This window comes from Delphinapterus leucas, chromosome 20, assembly GCF_059928025.1.
Source record: "Delphinapterus leucas isolate spDelLeu-1000000601 "Yukka" chromosome 20, BTC_Dleu_Yukka2, whole genome shotgun sequence".
Taxonomy (NCBI): Eukaryota; Metazoa; Chordata; class Mammalia; order Artiodactyla; family Monodontidae; genus Delphinapterus; species Delphinapterus leucas.
In genome coordinates, this window is record NC_143148.1 from 49,597,159 (window position 1) to 49,624,307 (window position 27,149).

General features: G+C 37.3%; 1 protein-coding gene across 1 annotated transcript in view; it reads left to right on the forward strand.

Annotated features, from left to right (window-relative positions):
* CNTNAP4 (contactin associated protein family member 4) overlaps positions 1-27,149 on the forward strand; it is a 268,480-nt gene that overhangs the window by 135,035 nt on the left and 106,296 nt on the right. The window contains exon 4 of the mRNA XM_022583147.2: positions 16,538-16,685. Coding sequence (XP_022438855.2) covers positions 16,538-16,685 — 148 coding nt within the window. The remainder of the gene's footprint in view (positions 1-16,537; positions 16,686-27,149) is intronic.

The window sequence follows — 27,149 nt, forward strand, 5'->3', positions numbered from 1 at the left end:
CCCTGACTGAAGTATAATTTCCAAAATTTATATTCAAAGGTACATGAGTTTAAAAAGAAGTAAGACTTTGCATTTAAGAAATGAAAACTATTTTTGTTTAAGTAACTTTTCTGGGAGGTATTTTCTTGATAATTTTTGTCTGGATGTTAAAAATATTGTCAATTACATTCAAATAAGTATTTATTTGAACACTTTATTTCCTAAATGGGATTGTCACTTTGATCAGAGGACATTTAGAGGAGTTGCTATTTCTCTTTTGAAATAGCAACTTCAAAAGAGTTGCTATTGGCTGGGAGACTCAGATATTAAACCCAAATAATGCTATTCAGTCAGACTAGTTAGATGTCAGGGACAGTGTGCCATCTGCAAGGACCTGGTCGCTACACCACACAGCAACAATAACTGCACTTCATCGAAGCTTATTATGAGCCAAGCAGATATTAATTGCTTTATTTTACTTAATTCATACTTCAAACTTTGAAAGTAATTATTTCTATTCTCAATTTATAGATGAAGAAACTGAGGTTTAGGAATATATCTCATGGAAGTTTCTCCAGCTATTAAGTGATAGATACCTATCTATTAAGAGCCACAGTAAGCTTGTTTCACCAGGGCACACACTAAGGTCTCCAGATCAAAGGTTTAGATGGACATCTTTAATTTTCCTCTGTGAAGAGGGGGTGAAGACATTATTAATGTTTCAGTTGTTGGAATAATGATTATTGAGGCTTTAAAAACTTGTCTACAGAGATTAAAGAGATATTTGTATGAACAAGAAATAAATGAATTTTTGTCATCTTTGTCGAGTAGAGGAAATATTTTCTAAATCTCAGACACCCTAGCATTAAAAATGGAGCACGTGCATTAAGGCATTTACTTTTTCTGTAATCTTTGTTCCATTTATCTGTGTCGAGGTACCCATGGGTATGTGAGCCACTTACTGGTTTGTTTTCCTGTTTTGCTACATCTGGCAGAGTTTCAAAAGGCAATGCAGATAAGCAGGTGTTATTATTTATTGAAATAACACACTTTTGCTCCAGTCCCTCTAACCCAGTGTCTGCTGCATGCATTTATTCACTTATTTTATTTATTCACTTATTTATTTACTTATTCAGTAAGTAATTTTATTATTCAGTAAGTAATAATTTATTCACTTATTCAGTTTGTCTCTTTGATGAAGAATGGGATAGGGAAGTCTGCAGGTTTTTGCTCCCTGATTACATTATTGCCAAATAAAGTAGTCTCTCTCTTGACTTTCTGTGTAATGAAACTTTAATTGTGACCAAATTATACAGAATCTGAAGGTCAAACTACCCAAAATAATACTGCATTGTAGTTTCATCTATGTGTTCTAAAAATATTTGGTTAAATATCAAGTTGGCACCGACTTTAAAAAGAATACTTTAGAGGCCATTAATCTTTGTACCTTGCTAAGACTCAGCGTTAACAATTAGGCATGCCTTAGAGGTTACATAGCTTCTCTGAGTGACAAATTTCTATGAACGTTTAGGTTATGATCTAAGTGAAGGCACAGTGTTCACCAGTTAAATAAAGTACATAGTATTTAATTTACATTGCAATTCACATTAGAATGTACATTAATGCACATATAATGTACAGTAATAATATAATGTATTTAATATGTATTAAATTAGGAAAGGCTTCGGAGGCCAAAATGAGAACCATTGACTCTAAAACTATAAGGAACAGTAAGGGCTGATTAAACATTTCAGTTTTTCAAATTAAGTATAATAAATGGATATTTTATTTTATTCTGTTGGAAAGATTGTTTTTTTAGGATCTTTCTAAAACATATTTAAGTTTCTATTTGGGAATCTATTAGCAATTCATTAGGTAAATAAATGCCATTTTGAAGCACTCTGAAGAGTAATCAATATATTAGAAAGACTATAAAAACATTAATAGAATATAGAGATAAGTGAGGAATATTTTACTTTAAATTTTATAATATCTCTAACAGAAAACTCAGTAGTTTTATCACTGAACAATAGTTATTTTAATGGTAATGGTCATAGGAATGCCATTATTCTCTGTAATATTAATGGTAAAAGGAAAGTTGCTAATGGAGCTCATTATGATATAATGCATGATAAATTATATGATATCTAAAATCCGAAGTTGAAAGGTACTTCTCATGGTGTTCTTAATGATCTATATAAAAAAGCAAAAGAGTGAAAAATACAATTTAATGAGGTATTCTTCAAAGTCTTTTTTTTTTTTGCTCTTAGATAAATACATGCAAATTTAAATCTTGATTGTCTTCACTGAGCTACCTTTTTTTTTTTTTTTTTGGCGGTACGCGGGCCTCTCACTGTTGTGGCCTCTTCCGTTGCGGCGCACAGGCTCTGGACGTGCAGGCTCAGCGGCCATGGCTCATGGGCCCAGCCGCTCCGCGGCACGTGGGATCTTCCCGGACCGGGGCACGAACCCGTGTCCCCTGCATCGGCAGGCGGACTCTCAACCACTGCGCCACCAGGGAAGCCCCCTGAACTACCTGTTAAAGCATTAAGGACGTATTTCTTTTCCATAGTTCCCAAGATTATTTTCATTTATTTTTATATTGAAGTACAACACACATCCAGAAAAAGGTGAAAGGCGTGTATGTGTACAGCTCATGGAATGATCAAAAAGTGAACATACTTGTCTAAATATTACCTAGGCCAAGAATATTACAGGATCTCAGACACCTCCTTTCATCCTTTTTCTGATCACTACTGCCTCCCTCTTCTCCCAAAGTTTTCACTGTCATGACTACTAATGCCAGTTTTGAGTTATGTACAGAAGGAACCATGCAATATGAATGTTTTTTACTCCTGGCTTCTTGGGTTAACATTATACTTGTTAAACGTATCCATGTTGTGGTGTATAGGTATAGTTGATTAATTTTCTTTGCTTTACAACCTTTCATTATATGACTGCGTCTGAATTTGTTTACCCATTCTACAAATTGACATGTGAGTTGTACTTTGGGACTCTTCTGAATAATACTTCAGGAACATGCAGGTCTTTTGTTACACAGCATCTGCTTTTCCGTAGGGTGCCTTCTTCAGAGTGGAATTGCTGGTTCATCAAATAAGTATATGTTGAACTTTAGTGGAATATGTGGAAGGCTTCTTATGGCGATTGTGGTAATTTACACTCTCAGCAGTAGTGTATGAAAATTCCATTTGCTTGACATTCTTGACAACACTTGATATTGTCAGTTTTATTTTATTTTAGCTTTTTAATGTTTCCCTCACTTTTGGCCAACCTGGTTGATGTGCACAACTCTCACACTGGTTTTAATTTGCAATGCTTCTATGACTAATGAGTTTGGACACCATTTTTTTAGATTTGTTAGTCATTTAGGTATTGCTTTTATTCCTCTTTTTTATTGCTCTGTAGTCCTCCACATGTTCTGGTTACTAATATACTGGAAAATAGATTCTCCTGTTCTGTGGCTTCTCTTTCCACTGTTTTAACATCTTCAAATGAATAGACATTCTTAAATTTAATAGATTCGGATTTGTCAATCTTTCCTCTTATGGTTCGTGCCTTTTGAGTCATGTCTGAGGAGTCTTTGCCCTCCTTAAAGTTGTGAACATGGTCAGCTGTGCTATCTTCTAGTAGCTTTATTGTTTTGCTTTTCACATATAGGCCTACAATCCTACTGGAATTCTCTTCTGCGTGTGATTTAAAGTAGTAATCAACCAACTTTCCATTAAATTTTTTTTCTTCTTTTTTCCGAAGTAGATATTCAGTTGGTATAGTGCCAGGCATTTAAAAGAAGTCGTTGTTTCTTTTTTTTTTAACAGCTCTGCATTGCAAACATTGTTAAAATTCACTGTCCATATATATTGAGTCGTTTCTGGATTCTCTGTTCTGTTCCATTGGTCTGTCTGAGTAACTCTCTGCCAATATGACACACACACTCTCTCTCTCTCTCTTTTTTCACATCTTAAGACTTCATATTCAGTAAAGAAAATCCTCTGACTTTGTTTTTCTTCAAGAGTATCTTGGTGATTCCTGTCCCTTTGTTTTTCCACTAACAATGTATGAGAGTTCTTGTTTCACATCCTCACCGGTATTTAGTATCGTCAGGGTCCTGGATATTGGCCACTTTAATAGGTGTGCAAGTTCAGTTCATATTTATATAGAGAGTTTTACCCAGCAGATTTGCCTAAATTCACTCTACAGAGTAAAGAAAAATTTCTGCATACACAGTCATGCAGCCTATGAATAATAGTTTTATTTTTTCCTTTCTAATCCTTATTACCTGTTAAACACTTTTGTTACCTTGTTGTACTAGTTAGAATATTGTACTAATGTTGAATTGACGGGTCTGTAGACAACATACTTGTCTGGGTCCCAAACTCAAAACAGCTCTCAGAATTTCATCCTACATGCAATGCTTACTGTAAGAATTTTGTAGATATCCTTTACGGAGTTAGAAATTCCCTACTTGGCTAAAAGTTTCAATCTTGTTTAGATGTTGAGTTTAATCAAATACTCTTTCTGCGTCCTAGAAGACCATATTTTCTTCAGTTTGATTAATTATATTGAAGAGTTTTTAAATATTAAGCAATCCTTATATTCCTGGAATAAGCTGTATTGCATTATGACCTATTAGACTTTTTCCTTATTTTTATATTCTAGAATAATTTTGCAACTATCTTTTAAGGATTGTTGGATCTATGTTTTAATAAGACTGGCTTTTATTTTCCTCCTTACAAGTTCTTTGTCAGATTTTGATATCAAGGTTATGCTGGGCTCACAAAACAAGCTGGGAAGCATTCTGTTTTTCTACTTTTTGAAGGTGTTTATATGATACCCGCATTATTGTATCCTTAAATGTTTAGAAGAATTCACTAGGGAAAACAGAGGGCCTGCAGTTTTCTGTGTGGGAATGTTTTTTAATTATACATTTAATTTCGCCTATATATAGGCAACTCAGATTTTCCTGTTTCTCATCTGTTTTGGTAAATTGCAGTTTAGAATTTGTCCACTTCACTTAACTTTCAAAATTATTGGCCTAGAATTATTCCAAATATCCTCTTATTATCATTCTAATGTGTGTAAGATCATGGTAAGATGCTCTTTTGCATTCCTGATACTGGTTGTGTCGCTTTTCTTTTCCTTGATCAGTCTAACTAGAGTTTCTTTCATTTAAATGTCCCTCAAAGCCTTAAGACAAATACCATATGATATCACCTATATGTGGAATCTAAAATGTGGCACAAATGAACGTATCTACAAAACAAACAGACTCGTAGACATAGAGGACAGACCTGTGGTTGTCAGCGGGGAGGGGGAAAGGGAGAGGGATGGACTGGGAGCTCAGGGCTGGTAGATGCAAACTCTTACATTTAGACTGGATAGACAACAAGGTCCTAATGTGTAGCACAGGGAACATTACTCAATATCCTGTGATAAACCATAATGGAAAAGACTACGAAAGAAAGAATGTGTATATGTGTATAACTGAGTCACTTTGCTGTACAGCAGAGATTGGCACAATGTTGTAAATCAACTATACTTCAATAAAGAAAGAAAGAAATGTCCTTCAAAGCGTTATCTTTATTATCTACTTCCTGTTTCATCCTTGGTTTTAATTTACTGTATTTTTTCTGATGTCTTCATTCATCCTCGGCTCATTAATCTTCTCCTTTCTTCTCAATAGCAGTGACTTCTCTTCCATTTGTGATATTGATAATTTGGGTCTTCTCTCTCTTTTTTTCTTGGACAGCATGACTAGAGATTTATCAATTTTAGGAAACTTTTCAAAGAACCAGCTTTTGGTTTTGTCTAATGCATTCCTGTTTTCAATTCCAATAATTTGTGGTATACATTTTTATTACTTCTTTTCCTCTGCTTATTTTAGACTTAACTTGCTCTACATTCTTTAGTTTTCTAAGCTGGAAATTTATTTATTTCAATCTTTATTTTTTCTGATATATGTATTTAATGCTAAAAATACTGCTGTATCCCACAAATTTTGATAAATTGTGCTTTCATTTTCGTTTAGATGCATTTTTAAACATTTCACTTGGGGTTTCTGCTTTAACTCTTGGGTTATTTTCAAGCATTTTGTGACTTTCTACTGTCTTTCTGTTACTGATGAATAGTTTAGTTCTAGTGTGATTTGAGAGCATACTTTGTATGATTTGTATTCTTTTACGTTGGTGAGGGCATATTTTGGGGCCCATAATGCACTCTGTCTTGGTGAAGGCTTCATGAACTTGAGAACACTGTTTCTGCTGTTGTCGGGTGGAATATTCTAAAATGTCAATTCGATCCAGTTGATTAATAGTGATATAGCTCTTCTACGTTCTCACTGTTTTTCGGACTCCTTGATGTCTCAATTACTCCAACTATAATAATAGATTTATCTGTTTCTCCTTACGGTTCTATCAGTATTTGCCTCTTGTATTTGGACTCTGCTGTTAAGTCCGTACGCATAGAGGATTGTTAAACCATCTTGGAAGATTGATCATTTTGTCAATATGCAATGTGCCTACTTATCTATGATAATCTTCCTTTTTCTGGAGGCTGCTTTGTCTGAAATTAATATAGCTATTCTAGGTTTATTTAGATGTAGCGTTAGTGTGAAAAGTGAAATATAAAATGAAAACCAAACTTGAAAATTCCCTGAGCAGACCAAACCATTGAAGCCACATAAGCAAAACTAAATCTAGCCTATTTCATGCACAGGAGCAAAACTTAACTTAGTTTACTTCTTGTAAATGCCTCTGATAATCATAAAAGAAACTTAGGCCGTTTTCCTAAACACGGTATTAAATAATCACTTTTGATCAATCCCTGCCGTCTGGAAACCCCCATTGTAATAACCAATCATTGTAAAGATTAAACCACTTCCTCATTTTCACTTTATAAGCCATTCTGTAATGTTGTGCCTCTGAGCTTCATATTAGTTGTGGGGTTGAAAGCTCCCAGTTCTAAAACTGTTCTTTCCTCTTTTTTTAAAAATATTTATTTATTCATTTATTTGGTTGCACCAGGTCTTAGTTGTGGCAGGCAGACTCCTTAGTTGCAGCTCCCGGGCTCCTTAGTTGTGGCATGTGAACTCTTAGCTGTGGCGTGCATGTGGGATCTAGTTCCCTGACCAGGGATTGAACCCAGGCCTGCTGCACTGGGAGCGTGGAGTCTTATCTACTGCACCACCAGGGAAGTCCCTAAAACTGTTCTTAATATGCACAATAAACTCTTACTGATTACTATTTTATTGATCCGGTGGTTTTAATTTTACTATTTCTGGATTTTTGACACTAACATAGTGTATCTTTCCCCATCTCTTTTAATCTATTTTTAGTCTTTTATTTAAAATGAATTTCTTGTAGATAACAAATAGTTGGGTCTGGTCATCCTTTATACTCCCTTATACTCTGAAAGTCTCTGTGTTTTAAGTAGTACTTTTTTAAGTAGTGTATTTAGATCCACTGTTAAAGTGCTTATTGATATATTTGGATTAATATCTATCACGTTTGTAGCTGTTTTCTGTTTGTTGTATTTGTCTTGTGTTTTTTTGTTCCTCTTTCTGTTGTTGCTGTTCCCCCTTTTTAATGCCTAATTTGAATGTAATTGAGCATTTTGTATGATTCTGTGTTATCTCTTACTATTGTTTCTTTAAACAGTTATTTTGTAATTAAGAATAAGAAAAATAAATTATTTTATCTTACCTTCTTTTATTCCTTCTCAACTACTCTTCCTCTCTTTACGTAGATCCAAGTTTCTGACCTCTATCATTTTCCTTTGTCTGAAGAACTTCTTTTAAATGTTTTTTGTAGAGCAGGTCTGCTAGCAGTGAATTCCATCAGTTTTTGTCTGAGAAAATCTTTATTTCTCATTTATTTTTGAAGGATAATTTCTCTGGCTATAGAATTCCAAGATTATTTTTACTTCTTTCAACACTTTAAATATTTCACTCCACTCTCTACTTGCTTGTATGATTTCTGATGAGAAATCCAAATATAATTCTTATCCTTTTACTTTAAAGGTAAGGTATTTGTTTTCCTCTGGCTTCTTTCAAAATGTTCTCTTTATCTTTGCTTTTCTGCAGTTTGAATATGTATAACTAAGTATAGTTTTTATTTTGATTTCTAACCTGCTTCTTATTCTTTGAACTTCCTGGACCTTGTTTGGTGTCTCTCATTAATTTTAGAAATTCATTGGCCATTATGACTTCAAATATTTCTTCAGCTCCGTTCTCTCTTTACTCACCTTCTTGTGTTCCATTTTTGCACGTTACAACTTTTGCGGTTATCCCATGGTTCTTGGATATTCTCTTCCACTTTTTTCTTTTTGCATTACAATTTGAGAAATTTGTATTTTCTTCAAGCTCACTGGTTCTTTCTTTGGCTACATTGAATGTATCAATGTACCCATCAAAGACGTTGCTCATTTCTGTTACAGTGGTTTTGATTTCTAAACACTTTGGAATCTTTGGTTCTTTCTTAGATTTTCATCTCTCTGCTTACATTCCCCATGTGTTCTTGCATGTTGTCCAGTTTTCCCATTAGAGTCCTTAGCACATTCATCATAGTTTTTTAAAATTTCTAGTCTGATAATTCAAACGTCTGTGACATACGCGAGCCGAGTTCTGACGATTGTTTTGTCTACGCAGACACTTTTTTTCTTGCCTGTTGTCATGCCTTGCAACTTTTTGTTTGGACATATTGGACATATTGTATCTAGTAGTGGGAACTGAGGTAAATAGGTCTTTCATGTGAGAATTTATATTAACCTGGCTAGAAATTGGGCTATATTTAATGTTTTCTACAGGTGGTATAGGTGCCAGAGGCTTCAAATTCATCTAGTATCCTTGTTTTTGCCTCTCCTTTGACTTTGGCATCGTCTTCAGAGATGGTCTGGGTTTTGCATTTCTCTCAGTTGTTATCCAGTATTATTATACTGGAGTCCTGTTGGTATGGTGGTATGACGTGGGGGAATGAGATCATTCTACAATATTGCAATTAAATGTTAGTGTTTTAGCCTTTGTCTTGAATCTGTGACCTTCACTAGTGTTTCTGGAGGTCCTTCATAGAGATAAGGCTCTGGCAAAGTCTTTGTTATGGAGGTCAGTCTGGGCATATTTCACAGTGATTACCTTTCCCCCTCCTTGCCAGAGCCAAGAAAAAGTCTTTTTTTCTGATCGCCGCAGAGCATAGAAAGTTTCCTGGAGGAAAAGCCCACAAAACTGTGGGGATCCTCGAAGACCACAGCCCTCAGGAGTTTCTCACTCTTATGCTAGTCCACACTTGGCCTCCATCAATTCATCAAAATTACCATGAGAGTTCCTACTGTTTTATGGCACCGGTGGATGGACAGATTTCTGCTGTCTTTGGGTGGACTTCTCTCTCCAGATCTCATGGGGGTCGTTTGCCATGTGTATTAGTCAGCTCAGGCTGGTATAACAAAATGCCACAGACTGGGTGGCTTAAACAACAGGCGTTCATTTCTCACAGTTCTGGAGGTTAGGAAGTCCAAGATAAAGGTGCTGGCCGATTTGGTTCCTGGTGAGGGCCCCTTCGTGGTTTGCAGACATCAGCCTTCTTGTGTCCTCACCTGGTGGGGTGAGAGAAAGCTCTGGTCTGTCTTCCTCATCTTTTAAGGATGCTAATCACATCATGGGGGCCCCACCTTTATGACTTCATCTAAACCTAATTACTTCCCAAAGCCCCACCTCCAAATACTATAATAATGGGAGTGGTTAGGGCTTCAACCTATACGTTTTTAGAGGGACACAACTTAGTCCATAGCACCATGTAACCTCAGTTTTCTGATGGGTCTCAGAAAATTCATTGATTTTAAGTTTGTCCCTCTTTCTTGTTGTACAGAGTGATGATTTCCGAGTTCTTTAAATAACAGAGCTGATGCCTTTCCTATTTACTAATATGTGTGCATATTCAAGACTATAAATTTCCTTTAAGAACAATTTCTGCTAATGTTTTATTATTTTCTATTGTGTGTAGGACATTATATATGAAAAAAATGAGCGATAAGTTGAGATCTAGAAGGATGTCTTCCTACAGAATATAATTACAGTCGCTTCTGCAGGCAGCAAGGAGCATGAGGCATCTCTGACCATCGTCATATAATTTCGCAGATGGAGAAGATGGGAAGCTGAATTTTCATCCCTGTGGGGAGTTGTCTCTCTCACCATTTATTCTTAGTTGTAGACTCTCAAAGTTTTGACTCAAAACCTGTGGAAGCTTATGGTATATTCATGTCCTTGAGGGCTCTAGCACTAAAGTTTTGTCTTTAACCCTGTGAAGTTGTCAAAAGATCTGCTCAGTTTCTCCTCTTCAGAAATCCTTAAGTCACCTAAAGAGGAAAACAAGGGCCCCAACGGTAGGGCTGGTCTCTTTGGCTGTTCTTCTCCCAAATCTCGGACATTTAATTTTTTATTGTCTTTCAGAGCTTCAGTCCCTATTTTTAATTTTGTACAGCTTTTAGCAGCAGCATTGTTCAGAATCTCCTAATCTACTATTACCATAATATTATCATTTCTTAGTTAAAAGTTATTTTGCATCTCAGTCAAATTTTAATCTTCCTCAAAATTGTCCATGTTATCACCCTAATATAAATTTAGGCTTAATGACCTGTCCATATATCAGGCATGTAAAAGTTTATTACTATGTCTCAACAATAGTTACGGACTGTAGTGAAGATTGTATCTTTCGTGTGCTTTTTCTCTCTTGCCCTTTGATAGTTCTGTCTTGAGAATTCAAACCCTTCTATGCTGAAAGGGCCTAACCAGTGTATTTTCCAACTTTGTGCCTCCACAGATTCTAAAATAATGGCAGGTTTGTGGTCCCTCAGTGAACTATTGTTAATAATTTGGTACCCCTCCAAATAAATATTTTAAAGATGTTGAATATCTTCTGAGAGGGATAGTAGAAACTGATTTAATATTAATAAAATTCTGTACTCTATACTGAGTTATTATATATACAGAGCAAAACTTAACTTTCTGATTTGACTGCTGTACTCTCATTGCTGGTTTTCTATTAAATGAATTCCATTCACACTCAAGATAGAATCAACTTTTGTTGGATATAGTTACAATGTCTTGTTCAACATATGTTTAAACATTATTCTTATCTGGGTTTATGTTAGCATATTTCCCATTTTTTGGTAGTTCTTATTTTTCTTTTCTTTTATGCTTTTCTAGACCAGAAGATCTCATGGGAGGCATACTTAGTAAAGATTTATAACTAACATCATAAAATAAAGAGCTGATTTCCATTAGACAGCATGTTGCTATGGTATATTTAGTTTCTGCATATTAGCTGACAGTGTCAAAATGAATTGTACTTGGAAAAAGGTCTTATGTAAGTCACATGAATAAGAGAGGTCAGAGGATTTTAATATTTGCCTGTTTGTTGTATTGAATTTCTACTAATGTTGCTGTTTATTTTGGTGGGAGCTGGACGAGTTTACATGTAATTACAGATCTGCTATATAACCACATGGTCCCATGTTTCTAATTTATTACAGCAGTGTTTTGGAGCCCCTTATGAACTGCCATATGTGGCCATCTCCCTTTATGCATCTTGGCGTTCATAGATGAGTTGCTCAATTACTATTTGCAAAAGAAGTTAATGCTATTACACTTTTTCATAAACTTTAGAAGCACTTTGAAAATACTTAAAATCCTGTGAAAAACTTTAATTCATTAACTCCATAAATTATCTTGGTTAGAATACATTTCTAAACCATCTTTGAGCATCTCATTGAGTTTGAAAATCATCAAGTCCCAAAGAAAAGAAAAATACAATTAAGCCTTCTTGATTTTTATCACGTAAGACACATCACCTTAATTTTACTTGTAGATATTTCATATATTTGATGATCTAATGGCATATTCTTCTACATTATGCATCTATTAGGTTACCGTTTATATGCAGGAGTCCTATTGATGTTTGAAAATTTGTCTTTTATTTTCCTTCAGCTGTAGTAATTTTGCGAAAATGTGAAGTTAATAGAACAATCCTTTTGTCTATAAAAGTCAACTGGTAGAGTTGTGTCCCAGTTTAGTAATAATCTAAGTTGCATTACTTTCAGATGTGTCAAAGATTTTAAATATAAATTATGAGAAAAAGGGAGAAACAGCCTCAGATAAAATATCAGGTTTCCTCTAGGGTGAGTTGTTTGCTTTCACGTTCTGTTGGAGAGAGGTCTTTGATGGTTTAGCTAAATTATGGGCTTTTGATTCAGAAAAGTATAGAATTAAATCCTTACTCTGTCACCTTCTAGCTGCGTGGTTTTAGGCACATAAGCTCTATAATTTTTGTTATCCTCAGTTTTACGGTGGCCACAAAAATACTTCACAGGGTTGAGGCGAATATTAAAACTACATAATATATATTTCTGCTGTGTCTGATGTTGAGACACAAGCTTTCACGTTGAAGACATTCAGATTGATAGCACAGAAGACGTTTGTTACTTATTTCTCCCTTTGGAGGTTAGCCCTAGTCAACTGTTCTCCTAAAATCTTTTCCCTCTCTGAAAAGTTTTGAAATAAAATAGGGAGGGCAAAAACAGCACGATTTATCCACAAGCCTGAAGAATGTTCAAAGAGCAGGCGGAAGACCAAGAGCACAAATCAGCTTGCCCTGCATTGAAATGCGGATTTCTAAGGCCCCTCTCACAGATTTAGTGCGTGACAGCACCTCAGGTAATTTGGACAAGCACTAAAGTTCAGAATATATAATATAAGGGAAGACATACACATTCTCATAATAAAATTATTTTTTTCAAAAGAATGAGACATTTAAATTCATGCATTCCTTTATGAATTATGAGTATGTGAAAAAATTTTCATAGCAAATTGAGAAAAGTCTTCTAGGCAAGGGAATTACATTAGGAACATTAGTATGCATTGGACTTTGCATTTATAAAGTGAATAGCATCAATTCCCTGTCTCATTCACAGACATTCTAAAAAAATTCCCATTAGATATTGAATTCCACAGCAGAATCTTTATTATCTTACGTTTTAAAAGTTAGCAACAAGTGGAACAAAACAATGCAGATATTATTGTTCAGTTAAATATATTTAACTAGTAGTAATGGTGCATGTTTTCCCAGTAACATTAACCTTAGAATGTTATTTAAGGTACCAAGAGCATTACTAAGTGGTATTTCTGCCTATTCTGTCGCTGTATACACTTACATGTCTATGCATTACTTTATTTTGCTAATTATTATAAAATTAATACATGCTCATTAAAAAAATTCAGAAATGACTAAAATGTGCTAAGTAAAAATCCCATATCCCCCATCTCACAATTTCCCTCATCCCTTGTCAGAAATAATCATTTAAAATTTTGAATGTGCTCAGATGTTTTTATTACTTATACAGACTAAGTAATTTACATTTCTTCTTTACATTCTCAAAATTCAAATAGCTCATAAATTGATCAGATAAACTGTGAGGGGCTTCCATTTACAGACGTCCTCTTCCCCTTTACCTGTCTGTTGCCATTGTCACCTGCATCTTTTCTCCCAATCCCATAAAATGCTGAGATCACAGAGTGCCATCTATGTCCATCTATGAACTTATAATAATTTTGAAAAAATGTGAGATCTTTTGGAGGGTTATCTAATTCATCACCCAGCTGTTCACTGCAAGAAATCATAATTAGGTCTTGTGTTAACCTGCTAGTGGTACCCAGGAAAATAGAATCAGAAGTGTAAGAAGGTCTGATTAGGGTTGAATGTCTTTAAACCAGGTCCTCAACCCTGGAGGCACATTACCCTGACTTGCAGAGCCTGTAAAGACAGACAGACAGACAGACACACACACACGTACAACAATGCCCAGGGTCTGAGCACTGGGAGTTTTAATGTGTAGTCCAAGTTTGGGAAATACTGTCTTAAATGAAACTGCCCTTCCTCAGCCATTCTAAAGAAAACGTTGGTATAAATGGACATTTTCAGGCAAATGTTCATGGTTTTGACAGAAATGGAGACCATGGTGCCTAAAGGTGAAGTGAGGATGGGGATTAGGTAGTACAATAAAGAATACAGTTAACCTTTTATATCAAATCCTCAGTGTGAAATTTCAACTGGTGGAATAGCATGGAACGTTCTAGAAGTGTCTGGTTATCAGAGCCCAAATATCTGTGGGATTAAACGATCTCCTCCTGTTTATGTTCTGGGAAATAGTAGCCAGGGATGTGGGCCTAATATGTTTGAAACATGCTGGATAACTGTTCCTCCCTCAGGAGATACAGTGCTCATTTGTACATTCTCATTTGACATCTTCATAGAGATACAATAATCAAGAAACTTGCTGAACTTTGATTTGTTTTTAAGCCCAGTCTTTCCCAAACATACACATCCAACAGATATTTTGTTGAGAACGACTTTGAGCCAAGCCATATTATAGGTACTATGGAAGGAAGGCAGTAAAGGTCCCTGCTTTAGAGAGTTTGTCTTCTAAGGGGATAAGATAAACAAATAATCAAAAAAGACCCCCAAATAATGAGTAATATGAAGAAGATAAAACAGAAAGATAAGATGCTGGGGTGCCAGGTACACTTCCTTAAGAAGCTGTGATCAAAAAGGGCCTGTCTTAGGTGGTGCTCTTTAGACCAAGGCCTGAGGTGACAAGAGGAGCTGGTTGTGCAAAGATCTTGAGGGAAGAACTTTCACAGCAGAATGAACAGCTGGCACAAAGGCCCTCAGAAGGACTGAGCTTGGCTTCTACACGGGGGTTCCCTGTGCTCAAAGCATCATAGAGGAGATTGCCAAAGACTGTGTTATGTTTGATAAGGAATTTGGATTTTCTTCTAAGTGGTAAAGGAAGCAGTGGGGGTAACAGAGTTTGTCTTACCTTTAAAAATCTTACTGACTGCTCAGAGGGAAAGAGATTTAGGGATATGGATGGGGATGGGGATGGTGATAGGAAACAGAAGACTAAAAACATGAGGAAGAGGCCATTGAAGTAGCTCTGGAGAGATAATGCTTTGTTGAACCTGGTGGTTGTAGCTGAGATGAAGGGAGATGCCCAGATTTGGGATATAATTTGGAGGCACCATCATAGAACTGTCTATTTTGTGTGAGCCTGAAAATTGGGTGTATGAGGTACTGGGGTGGGGGGCATTGGGGGGCAGGAAGTAGAGTTGACTGATAAGAGGAGTCAAATCAAATTAATTTGACTGAAAAACCCAACCTTACTTTTTATTTTTACTGTGTTAGAAAATATTTTAGTAAATGTTGGTAAAGAGATATTTGTGAAGTAGAAAGAAAAGTAGGCAAATGAATAAACTCCCTGGGTATTGGTGTTCCTAAAACATTTGCTTTGTTTGGTATGATCTACGTGAGGGTGACCTCATTCGTTGATCCAGTCATGGTAAGGGGACCTACCATGCGGCTGAATAGGTCGTAGCATCATCCCTTATTTCAATAGTTCCTACGTATCCTGATTGTTACAGTTAAACAAAAAAAGAAGGAGGAGGAGGAGGGGAAGACAAGAAGGAGAAAAGGAGGGAGGAAAGGAAGGAAGAGGTGGAAGAGGAGAAGCTGAAATAAAAATTAAATATCAATTATTGAGAACAACTGCTTCATCCTAACTTTTTCACATATGAAGCTTTACTATATGTCACGTAGGAGAAAATAAAAGCTGTTTAGGTGTGGGTTTTGCAGGTGGGCTATATGTTAGGTAGATGCATCCTGATATTGTGGAAGGAGTATAGCTCCTGGTCATACCATATAATAGTTTTGCAAACACCGGAGATTTTGTTTTCATCATTCTGACGTTTAATTTCGTCATCTGCAATTTGATGGTGCTAGCTCAGCATCATTCCTATGGTCTTTCTAGCTTCCAAATCTAAAATCTGTAAGTCTAATTTCAGGTCTTTCCAGATGATTACTGATTCCAATTTCCCTTAACAATTTTTTAAATACAGGTGCTTTTATTTTATTATTTTTTATTGAATAAAAGTGACACGCAACAACAGTTTTTAAGGTGTGTATCCAGCCTTGTGGTGAATGAAGTTTAACAACCTATTCTCAGAGTGTAGCTCTGACTTGAATGTCTGTTGATAAGCTTCATTTATGTTACTGAGTAAGATAAAGTGAAACAATACAAACAAGTCATAACCTTACTCATTCATCAATGATGTGAGCAACTTCTATGCTGAATCAGATCCTAGCTTTTGAATACAGGAAGAAGATGTTCTCAATATTTCTCATGGTTCACAATGTCCGTAACTTTTATGTTTCGTCTGCACCTTATAGAAACAAACTTTACTGGGGGTTTCATAGTTGAAAGCTGGCTTGCTGCAGGTGATGGAATTTAAACTGCTAGATAGAAAAAGGTTTAGACAATAGTAACTTATGCGGATGAAGATATGTTATGGCATAACTGTTAACAATATGATCTTCTTAAAGAAGGTTGCTATTTTATAGTAAAAAAGCAAATCATACATTGCTTGTTGACATTGTAGGAGACAAAGTGAAATAGACCTTCTCCAGGTACATTGATTTCCTTCTTTTCTCTTTTCTTCTAGGGATTTTCAGGAAATGCAAATGCAGACAGTGTTGTGTACTATAGACTCCAGCCTTCTATCAAAGCCAGATTTCTGCGCTTCATCCCTTTAGAGTGGAACCCCAGGGGCAGAATTGGAATGCGAATCGAGGTGTTTGGATGTGCATATAGTAAGTGTTTGTTTATCCAACACAGTGGAATAGATATCAAAGGAGATGTTTTAAAAGCCAAACTGTGCTGAAATTGATTGAAGAGCTACGTAAAGAGACATAAAAACGGGAGCAGTTTCTGTGGGAAGCTTTATTTGTGCCCATACATGGCAATATTGACTTACGTGTTCAGCTTTTATATTTTAAATCAGAAATGGAAGCATTTTACAGATAGACAAATCGTTACAGAGATAGATAGATAGAGGTACATGTTTGTAGACATATGTGAATCCATTTGTCCAAATCTGATATTTTGGACCAGATCTTAACTTTTAAATGTTAGAATGTCCCCCCCATAGACTATATGTGATGATGTTCCATTCGGGCACCCTAAATTTAATAAAAGACAGTGGCCCATTTAGTAAAACCAGTCATCTGTTTTGAGACCACAGAATGTTTTTCTCTACAGCCTAAAAATACTATGCCACGAAACTCACTCATAAATATGCTGTGCTCTGTGCATAAATTCATAGAAAAGGTAAAGACCCCCCTGCCAAAGTGTAAGATGTGTTTGAAATACTTTCACATAAAAGATAGAAACCACAGGTTTCACTTAGTCTCCTCTGAATGAAGTATTTTATTATGTCTTTTTGTGGGACAGAGACCTGAGAGTTCTTGATAGCCCACCTCAAGCCACACCATCCTGTCGTTAGTTAACATGATCTACGATTATCAGACGAGCAGTCTGAGGTTTGGAGAGAGTCGGTAATTTGCCCAGCGTCTCACAGCTTGGTCCACAGAAGAACCTGGAAGAGAACCCATGACTGTTCAGTCCACTGCATGCTTATTCCTCTAGTAAACCTCCTTTATTTTTTTTAGCCACTAAAGCTTTCTTCACGTGTATTTCATCCCTTTTTCAGGTTCACTTTATTTATGTAAAAGGAAGGCATGTCATATAGAGGGCAGGCAGCTTGTTGAAGTTGTCTATCCTGTGTCAGACAGAGAAACCACGTTGGCAGAATTGTCATAATAGTATTAGTAGCAATAGCACTAATGTTAATAGGATTAATTTTTATAATTCTAGACGTAACAAATTTTTCTTGAGTGCTTATTATATGTCTAATACCATATTAACCAGCTAGTCTATAATTCCAAACAAAGTCCGGATAAATATTATCAGGTAACTTGTTCCATTCCCCTACTTTGCAAATGAGGAAGCTAGAGCTTAGGGATTCCACGTTGACTTGTTCCAACCACCCAGACAGGAAGTGACAGAGCTGGGTTTGCAGCCAAGCCTGCCAGACTCCAGAACCCCAGCTTATTCTCATGCCTCCTCCAGCCGTTAAATCAGAGATGAGCCATGGGCAGCTTACTTCTCATCATCTACCCGACTTCCTTCTAGCTTTCTTGGCTTCTGCAGTTCAGCTTAGCTGCTCCTGGTATGTGTTAGCTCCTCCCTTTACAATGATCCCACTTGAATAAAATCATCCTTAAAAAAAACGTCCCACCCAAACTTGCGATTCTGGAGCACAGAATCTGGACAGTCAGTCTTATTTGTCTTTGGATCGTAGAGTTTTAATAAAGCCCGTGCCACACAATGGGCAATCAGCAAAGCAAACTCCAAAATGATTCATATTTATAGTTACTGATTCAGAGCGTCTACCTTGCAAAATATTTATTTATCACTGTATAATAATAGCAAACAGTTACTGAGCACTTATTCTGCGTCAGATAATAGTTTTTATAGACGTACTAATTTAATCCTAAAGATCACCCATCTAATGGAGTCTCAGAAGTATTAAGCAGTTTCCCCAGCAGCACACACTTAATACACTTTCGATCTCGCATGTAAATTCAGCGTTAGTTTAACAAGGCTATTGATGCTGTTTTCCCACAGTAACGTCCCTATGAAGTGACTGATGGGGTGCAGGCTCCTTTGAGTTCTCTGCTGCCGCGTGCTGGGTGATAACTCAGATTCCCCCCCACCCGCCCCGCAACCCCATGAAACATTCTTTTTGCTGTTAATTCATCTGCTGTCTCTTGGAGTAAGCACATCATCCGGGCACTTAGTCAACCTCCTTTTCTCATGGACCCACGGTTGAAGGGTCAATAGTGAGAGCCAACATTTTAAACTCAAACATAAACACATGGTAAAATGGTACAGCAGGATTCAATGTAAAGTGGCTTTCAGATAACTTTGGATAAAAGAGAAAAAAAAATAAACTTAATGGAAGAATACTCTCACAGATGACCGAAAATAACCTCAAAATGTGTTGGGTGTGAATGCCTTGTGGGAATGTATTTGACCAAATTGACTTTAATTCCTCAATTACACCATAGTCAACACTCTTATTCTCCACCTCTGCGTACCATTAGCCTTGCAGAATATTAGTTTACTAAAGCATGATACTATTTAATCATCATTTACTGAACACTTAATATGTGTCAGGTACTATTTTTTACCATTTCCACAACACAGTGAAGTCGGTACTTGGATATTACCATTTTATGGTCTGCTGAATGACCCCTGTGGCTTGCTCTGGGTTGTCTGGCACAGAAATAGCTGGGACCAGCAGTGTCCCCTGCCCTCAAAAGGAAGAACTGTAGGTCAGCAAAAGAAGCCCGCTCAAGATTTTGTCTGCAACTCTCCTGAGTAGCCCAGATCCAAGATCAGACTGGATTTTCTCCAGATATGCAAGGCTATTCTTCCGCAATCCTTAAAAAAAGGAAAAGTGTGGGAGGGTGCGACATGAGCAGGGTTCTCGCGGATCCCAGTCCCAGCGCACCTGTATGTGCCGGCAATGAAGTGGGCCTCTTGTGAGCTTGAGGAAGGCCTGGAGGATTGCATCCAACCTGCCAGCTTGTGTGTTCCCATTGCCTGCACCAAGTTAATATGACTTTTGGGTGGGCTTTGCCTAAGTGACTCACTCAAGAATGTTGTATACCAGGGTGCTTCAAGTCTCCTGACACGGTCGAAAGTGGATTTAGAGAAATTAAGAACTTTGGGATTACACAGCCTGTGTTAGACCTAGGATTTAAAATTAGATCCATCACCTTCCAAAACCAGTACTCGTGATGAATCATACATGTGTTCATCCTTTAAATGCCTGTTGACACTTGCTGAAAGAGAAATCTACTAGCTGTTGGGTATAGGGAGGAATTTAAAGTAATACATTTTTTCTTAAAGGTGAGAATGTGCAATGTCATAAAAATTACACAGACTCAATGCAAAATATGGTAGCGTTAGTGTAGGGTGTTAGGAATAACGTGATTGATAAATTGAGGTTAGTATGAGAAAGTTTACGGAAATAGGTTTTGAAATTAAGGTGCAGATATGTTCACATGAGAGGCTGGGAGAATGGTCCAAATAGGAGAAGCGGTGTCTTCTAGTCAAGAACGGGAATGAGGATTGCTTGGAGGGATCAGTTTGTATTTGAGAATGGTCATTCAGACTGAAATGAGGGGTACAGATTGGAGGGCTAAATGAGGAGTAGAGATTAGAGGCAGCAGCTCAGTTGGGAGGCTTCTGAACTCCTTTGTACAAGTGACAGCTGGAGTCTCAAACTAGAGGACCAGCAATGAGGAGAGAGAGTTCTCCTGACTTGAATCAGATTCACAGTACGCTGAGGCTACTATTGAATCAAGAGAATTTAGTGATTGTATGAGAGGGGACACTGAGTTATCAGATTTGAACAGCTGTCTGGAAGGTGGTGTCATTTACTGGGAGGGGGCGCTGGGGAACAAATAAGTTCTGGAAGGGAGCAGGAGAGAGAATTAATTCCATCGCTGACTCATTGAGTTTAAGTGACTGTGAAATACGGAAGATTGGAACTTCACATCCTCTGGGGTGAAGTTACAGAATTGAAACCTATAGAATATCATTAGTTATTAAATCAGAACCTTTCCACTTACTGTTGATAATTAAAGTTTAAAGCTATGTTTATACAACTACTCATGTCTTTGAAAAACAGAAATGCATTTGTCATAATTAAAACAGGTCCTTTATACTGTTTTTCAGGTAGTGTGCATTTTTATGCCAGATCCCCCCGGCCCCTTGTGCCTAATATGTGTGTTGGCTGAAGTTATAGATGCAAGCTGGCCCTGTGAATATTGCTGGGAAGGTGGCTGTTGTGAGAACCACACACGGTTTTATTACCCTGAATTAGAACAGTAACTTGTTCTGAAGGAGCATCAAGTGAATGGAAAAATCCATATCAAAGAGCATGTTCTACTTTTATGTCAGTAAACCTGATGTTGTTTCCTGAGTAATGAGAGAAGCAGAAGCTAAATTTTATGGGTTCAAAGGGAAAGTATAAATTTCAGATGTCTTGGCCATAGCCACTGTGAACATGTTTACAGATCTAGACAAGAGGTGTAGGTAAGGAAATACAACTTGTGGAAGAAAGAAAAAGAAAAGACAGTGTTTGATGATGAAGAACTACTACTCTGCTCAGTGTGTCCCAAAGGGTAAACAATGGTAAACAAAGGCAAGAAAGGAAAATAACTGGGTGCAAGTGAGTGAGTCTGAGGAGTGCTTAAGAAGTAGCAATTAAGCCACAGGAGATAATGGTTAATGGTGGGTGAATTGCTGAAGCAATCGCCCTGAGTAGAGATTCTTAGCTTCTTTTCTCTAGCTGTTTAAACGCTCTCATTTTTCGATCCACGATCTCTCCTTCCTCGTCCTCAGCAGAATAAAAGCATCCAACTGCCCGGCCGCAGTGAAATAATTACAGTTTCTTTGAAGTGCTGTGATTTCATGATTTTTCTAGTCTTAGGATCTTTTCGTGAAGCATAGGGCGATCACCACACATCTAGCCTTCATTCCCCTACCTAGATAACTCTTTTACTCATTGTCTTTTCTCTGCATAGAAATCACTGTTTCCAACAACTTCTCTAGTACTTCCTGTTTAGGTCAGAGGATGTGTTCTGCTCCTGGTCACATCATACACACATTATACTGTATTGAAATCGGATGGTCCTTTTTTGGTATTAGTCCTCTGGACAGATAGATGAATGAAAGGGGGTAGGTCTGGGGAAATTCAGGAAGGCTTTTCCCGTCATCCAAGTGTCATATTCAGTCCATTAAAGATCAGGCATAGAGCACAGGGAAAACTGAGTGAGAGGATTGGCAGAGAAGAAATGTACAGACGTGTTACACTATTACGTTTATTTGCTTAAATGCAGACTGTGTGAGAGAAAATGATGGATTCTATTTAGTAAATGGAAATAAGTCAGAAATTACAAAACTCATGTTAACTTAAAATAAGAGGATGCATTTCATGATGTAAAAAATACTGGAAGTTGGAACTACTTACATCTGTAGATTTCCATTTAGAAAATTATTAGTAGGAAATATAAGAAAGTAACGTGAAAAGTGCAACTGTTTATCTGGGTGAAAAAATACTGAAAGAAAACTAAGTAATAGCCTTCTGTCTACTCAGGATGCAGCTCTCTCACACCACTTGTTGGGTTGGGGAAAAAGGAAAAGCAGGAAAGGTGTTAGATTTACCCTAAAAAATAGTTGTGATTGAATCCAATACCTACTTATTAAGTAGCTCCAACATGTCAACATAAAATCTTGACAAGGTGCTTTAAATACAGTCCCTACTCTCAGATTGTTTATCAGCTAATACTGTAGCTGAGGGATCCTATTTTATGTCAGAGTTTAAAAAGAAGATGGATTCACGTTGGCCTAAAATCAAAGTGGGTAAATTCTAATTCTTTGCAAAGTTTATAGTCTTAAGATTTTAATTTGATGATACGTGAAGTTATATTAAAATTAAAATGAGGTTAGCTTTTAGAATGCCAGAAAATAAGGAGACTATGAAAACCCACCAGAATAATGTCAAAAGAACTCAGCCAACTGAAGGGGCTCTCACTGACCAAAGATGGAAATATTTTAGCATCGATAAAGATAGTAGCTGCAGTTTTGAAACATATTAACTATATTTAAGTGAATGGGTTCATGATAATACTAAAAAAAGAACCCTCATTGGTCACCTAGGAGAACTATTAAGGAATCGACTCATTATTTTGAAAGGTAATAAATGAAGAGAAAACATCAAGCATTTACCCTACTCTTCCTGTGTAATCTGTACCTCAAGGTAATCAAATAGAAGATTAGAGGGGATTTTTCTTTAAAGTTATATTTATATAAATAAACAAGGAATAGTAGAATCAGTATATGCCCATTTTGCAATCCTAAATAAATTAATGGACAAGTCAATAGTTATAAAATTTTACAAAAAGAGAGAGATTTGCTTTTAGGTACCAGTCATAACAGAGTAGCTTTTATTGGACTATCTTGCTGCCCACAGCAATTATAGTGGCTGAGTAAAATACATTAAAAAAAATGCTTCAGGGCTTTGAAATTCAGCTCAAAACAGGCAGCAACTTGAGAGGACTTGATTCTTGAAAGATGGAAAGCAAACTCCTGGAGATCCATATTTAACTGACTTTTTCCTAAGAACGTCATAATACCCAAGCAGCAAGTAGCCAGATTTTACTAGGCTGAGGAGACAGAGGTCAGAGTTCAAGACTGTCAGAGTGATTAGAAATTTAGGGTGGAATACTGAAAAGGAGGGTGTCAGAGAGGGAGAGCCCTGACTCCTGCATACACATTCCCCTTAAATCCTTGCCTGATCCCTGACTTACCCATGCCCACTATGCACCAGGCAAAAGCAAGAGCTGGGCGACTCAAGTCCTGAGGACTTCATCCAGCATCTGCCTAGTTCTGGGAAGGATACCTTTGGAGTCCAAGTTCTGCCAATTTAGACAGACTTGTTAAACACTTTGGGCTTTTACCTGAAAAGCCAGAAAGGCACTGCCTTAGGAATAAACACCGTAACTGAGGACCAATTGTTACGTCCTGGGACTAAGGACAAATCCTAAATAGACCTGTCCAAGAAAAACCTGGAACCAAGCTTTCACAGGGTCAAGGTGATCTGCCAGTAATTCAGCTCCCTGTGGAACTCTTCCATTTAGTTTCTGCCACACCATCCATCCCTCTCCAGACTCTCCCACCCTCCCAGCTCTTCTCACCCTCTTCTCCCCCGACCTTCTCTTCCTTTCCTGACCCTAGATGTTCTCATAGGTGGTGATCTACTCAACTTAAATATCATTTCCTCAGAGATGTCGTCCCTAATCAACAACCTAATTTAGACCTGTCTGCTCAAACCTCTGATATTACCCTGTCCTTTTCCTTCAAGTTCCACTTAACAATTTGTAAAAACATCTGTTCAGATGGGATGAGTTACGTGATGTCTTTCTTTTCCTTCTGATTGGAGGATCCATGAGGATGGAATGTGCTCCCTGTTACGCAGCCTCCTACTGTAGAGCTTGGCACAGTAAACGTTCAGTAACTATTTGTTAAGTGGAGGTATTAAGAAAAATATCTGATTAGCCACGATATAAACCAAAAAATGAATAAATATGTAAACATCCAAATTTATTATCCTCAAGCAGTAGCAACTGACGAAAAGAGAAATATCTCTGAGATGAACATATGAAATTTCAAAAGTTGTTATTATTAAAATGATAATAATAGCATACTAAATAATAACTGTCAAGGCATTTTGATATTTCCCTCGGGTGCCAACAGCTTTTTTGGTATAGCATGAAAGGTTGGAATTATTCTCCACATATTCCAAATAAGGAAATTGAGAATTGGCACTTAAGTGATTTCTGTGACATCACAAAAATAACAAATAAATATTAGAAACGGAAATCCAGCTTACATCCTCCAATGATACACTCCAGCGTCCTTGATGAAGTAGATGTTACCGATTTCAAATCTATTTAAAAGGTTAATTTAAATTGATACGTAAGTGGCCATGATGATGTTTGCTCCCATAACCTCCTGGAGTGTTATCACTGACCTTAACTCAGTCTGTTTAAAGCCATGATAGTGGACTTCCCTGGTGGCGCAGTGGTTGAGAGTCCGCCTGCCGATGCAGGGGACACGGGTTCGTGCCCCGGTCCGGGGAGATCCCATATGCCGCGGAGTGGCTGGGCCTGTGAGCCATGGCCGCTGAGCCTGCGCGTCCGGAGCCTGTGCTCCGCAGCGGGAGAGGCCACAGCAGTGAGAGGCCCACGTACTGGAAAAAAACAAAACAAAAACCGTGATAGTAAAGTCACCTTTTCCCTGTGGTTATATACAGCATTTGATCCTGTGCCTTCTTCCTTTTTACCATATTAATTTTAGTTGTTTTAAACCTGAGAGTCCCTTAAATCATTCTGTGTTCTTTTATGCTGCTATGCAAAAATAGAACAACCCATTTCCTGTTGATTTCTCAAGTGCTTGGTCTCTCCTCTCCATCTCTTTAAAAGCACAATTCTGTAATGCAGATCTCACGTGCCTATACATCATGCTGTAGCTTTAATATTTCACTATATAATAGTTTAACAGTGACTCAGTCTGATTAATGTTTTTTAGAAGTCAAAATTGGACCTCTGTTTGTTTAGTGATTTATAGGTAGTAATTTTTAAATAGAGAGGCAGTATGATCAGTGTTTAAGACTGAATTCAATTTAGCCCAGAAGAGTTTGGTCCATAGCTGTTTTCTCTAGTGGTAGCACTCTTTTTCTATTTGTGTTTTTGGGATGATTCCCAAAGAATTATTAGAAGAGTCTCATGTCTTTTTCAAGAACTCTTTCATGACCTTCAATAAAGTGAATTTTCTATTTTTAATGATTTGTTTTCCATTTCATGCATTTTCTATTCCAATTTTTCTCTTTTAAGTTTCTTAGTCAACTGATCTCATCAATAATGCTATGATTCATGGTTTAACTCACAGAATCCATTTCTCCCTGAAAGACGTTTCAGGGACAAGTCACTACCACCTCCACAATTTTCTGCAAGTACCACCTATGGTATAGATAAATAAAACAATTTTGTTTTCCATGGTACAATTCAGTGTGCAATGAGGTTGTTCATTTTCAGAGAACAGGTTTGTGTAAGCTACCTCTTCTTCTTGTCAAATAACCCTTATGCTGTCATCTGCCTCAGGATCACTCAGGAACCTATACTCTTGGGTTGTCTTTCAGAGATTCTAAATTAGCGGACATCAGGCAGAGCGCAGGATGTTTGCTGAATGTTTACGGAGGCCACAAGAGATTCTCCTTAGGTGATTCTCACGTGGTGTGACCACGGACCCCAATTTGAGAAATCATGCGCTTGGATGTGTTTTTCTTAGTAATTCACTTACAGGGTGGGGAAGACATTGCTTTTTCAAATGGCAGCCCCTCACAACTGGAGAAGCCTCAAACTTCTGGAGCAGGGATAGGATGCAAGGGAGAGGGAACGGTACTGGGTCAAGTGGAAGATATGACAGTGAGGAGTGTGTTTGCATGTGACACATGCAGAGGTAGAAAAGCAGTTTGCTGCTCACGGAGGTGAAGCATTTCTGCCCTTTAGTTAACGTCCTTCTCTGAGGCCGAGAGGTTCAACTCCTCCTGCACGTGTTAGAAATCGTTCGGGACCCAGCCCTGATGCAGAAGTGAAGCATGAATAATCACATCTCAGGGACGTGTGTCTTCCCTGCTAGACCGTAAGCTCCTGGAAAAAATAATGCTCTTCGTGTTATGCATTACTGTGTCTTCCACTGTGTTCGCGGAAAGGTCTCCATAAATATGCGCTGGAGAAGGAGCGCAGGATATGTGTTTCAGCAATTCCACTTCTCACACAACTCCCTGAAAGAAATAGGAATATTTTCTTTCAGAAAACTCTTTATTCTACGGGAGATTATATTTCTGAATCATGCAAATCAAGCAGGCTACATCTCTTTCCCAGGGTCACGGGGAGAATTGATAATGAGAGTAGGGCCTGCAGTCTTTGTGAGCCACCTCTTTCCTTGCTTCCTGCTCTAAATGAGAAGATCTGAGATGGAGGTATTCACTGAGGAGGATTCAGGTCACCGACAATTGCCATGGTGAGTCAGCTCAGGCATTTGCTGACAGACAGAGAAAAAGCCACAGAACCCACAGATGGCTCAAAATCATTATTGCTGCCTAACCTGGCAATGACATTGGTAATTGAGCATTTCTTGTGCACTTCAGAAATTCATTATTTTTTAGAGTCCACTTTTAAAAAATAAACACACCAAATGTATTTATTAAACTATTTTTGCTATCCCTCTTTCCCTGCCCAGTGTTCTAATAATTAATAGTAGTTAACAATTTATTGAATTCTAATTATATACTAGCAACTTCCAAAAATTGTGTAGATATGCATTCATACAACAGACCTATGAAGAATATACTGTTATTAACAAAATATTGTAAATCACCTATACTTCACTTAAAGAAAAGAATGTACTATTATTCCCATGTTACAGATGAAGGAACAGGGACAAAGAGAGCAGGTAACTTGCTGTGATAGAATAATGCTCTGTAACCGTAAATATGTTACATTATATGACAAAGGTACTTTACAGTTGTGATTAATTTACGGGTCTTGAGTTGGGGAGATTATCCTGGATCATCCAGG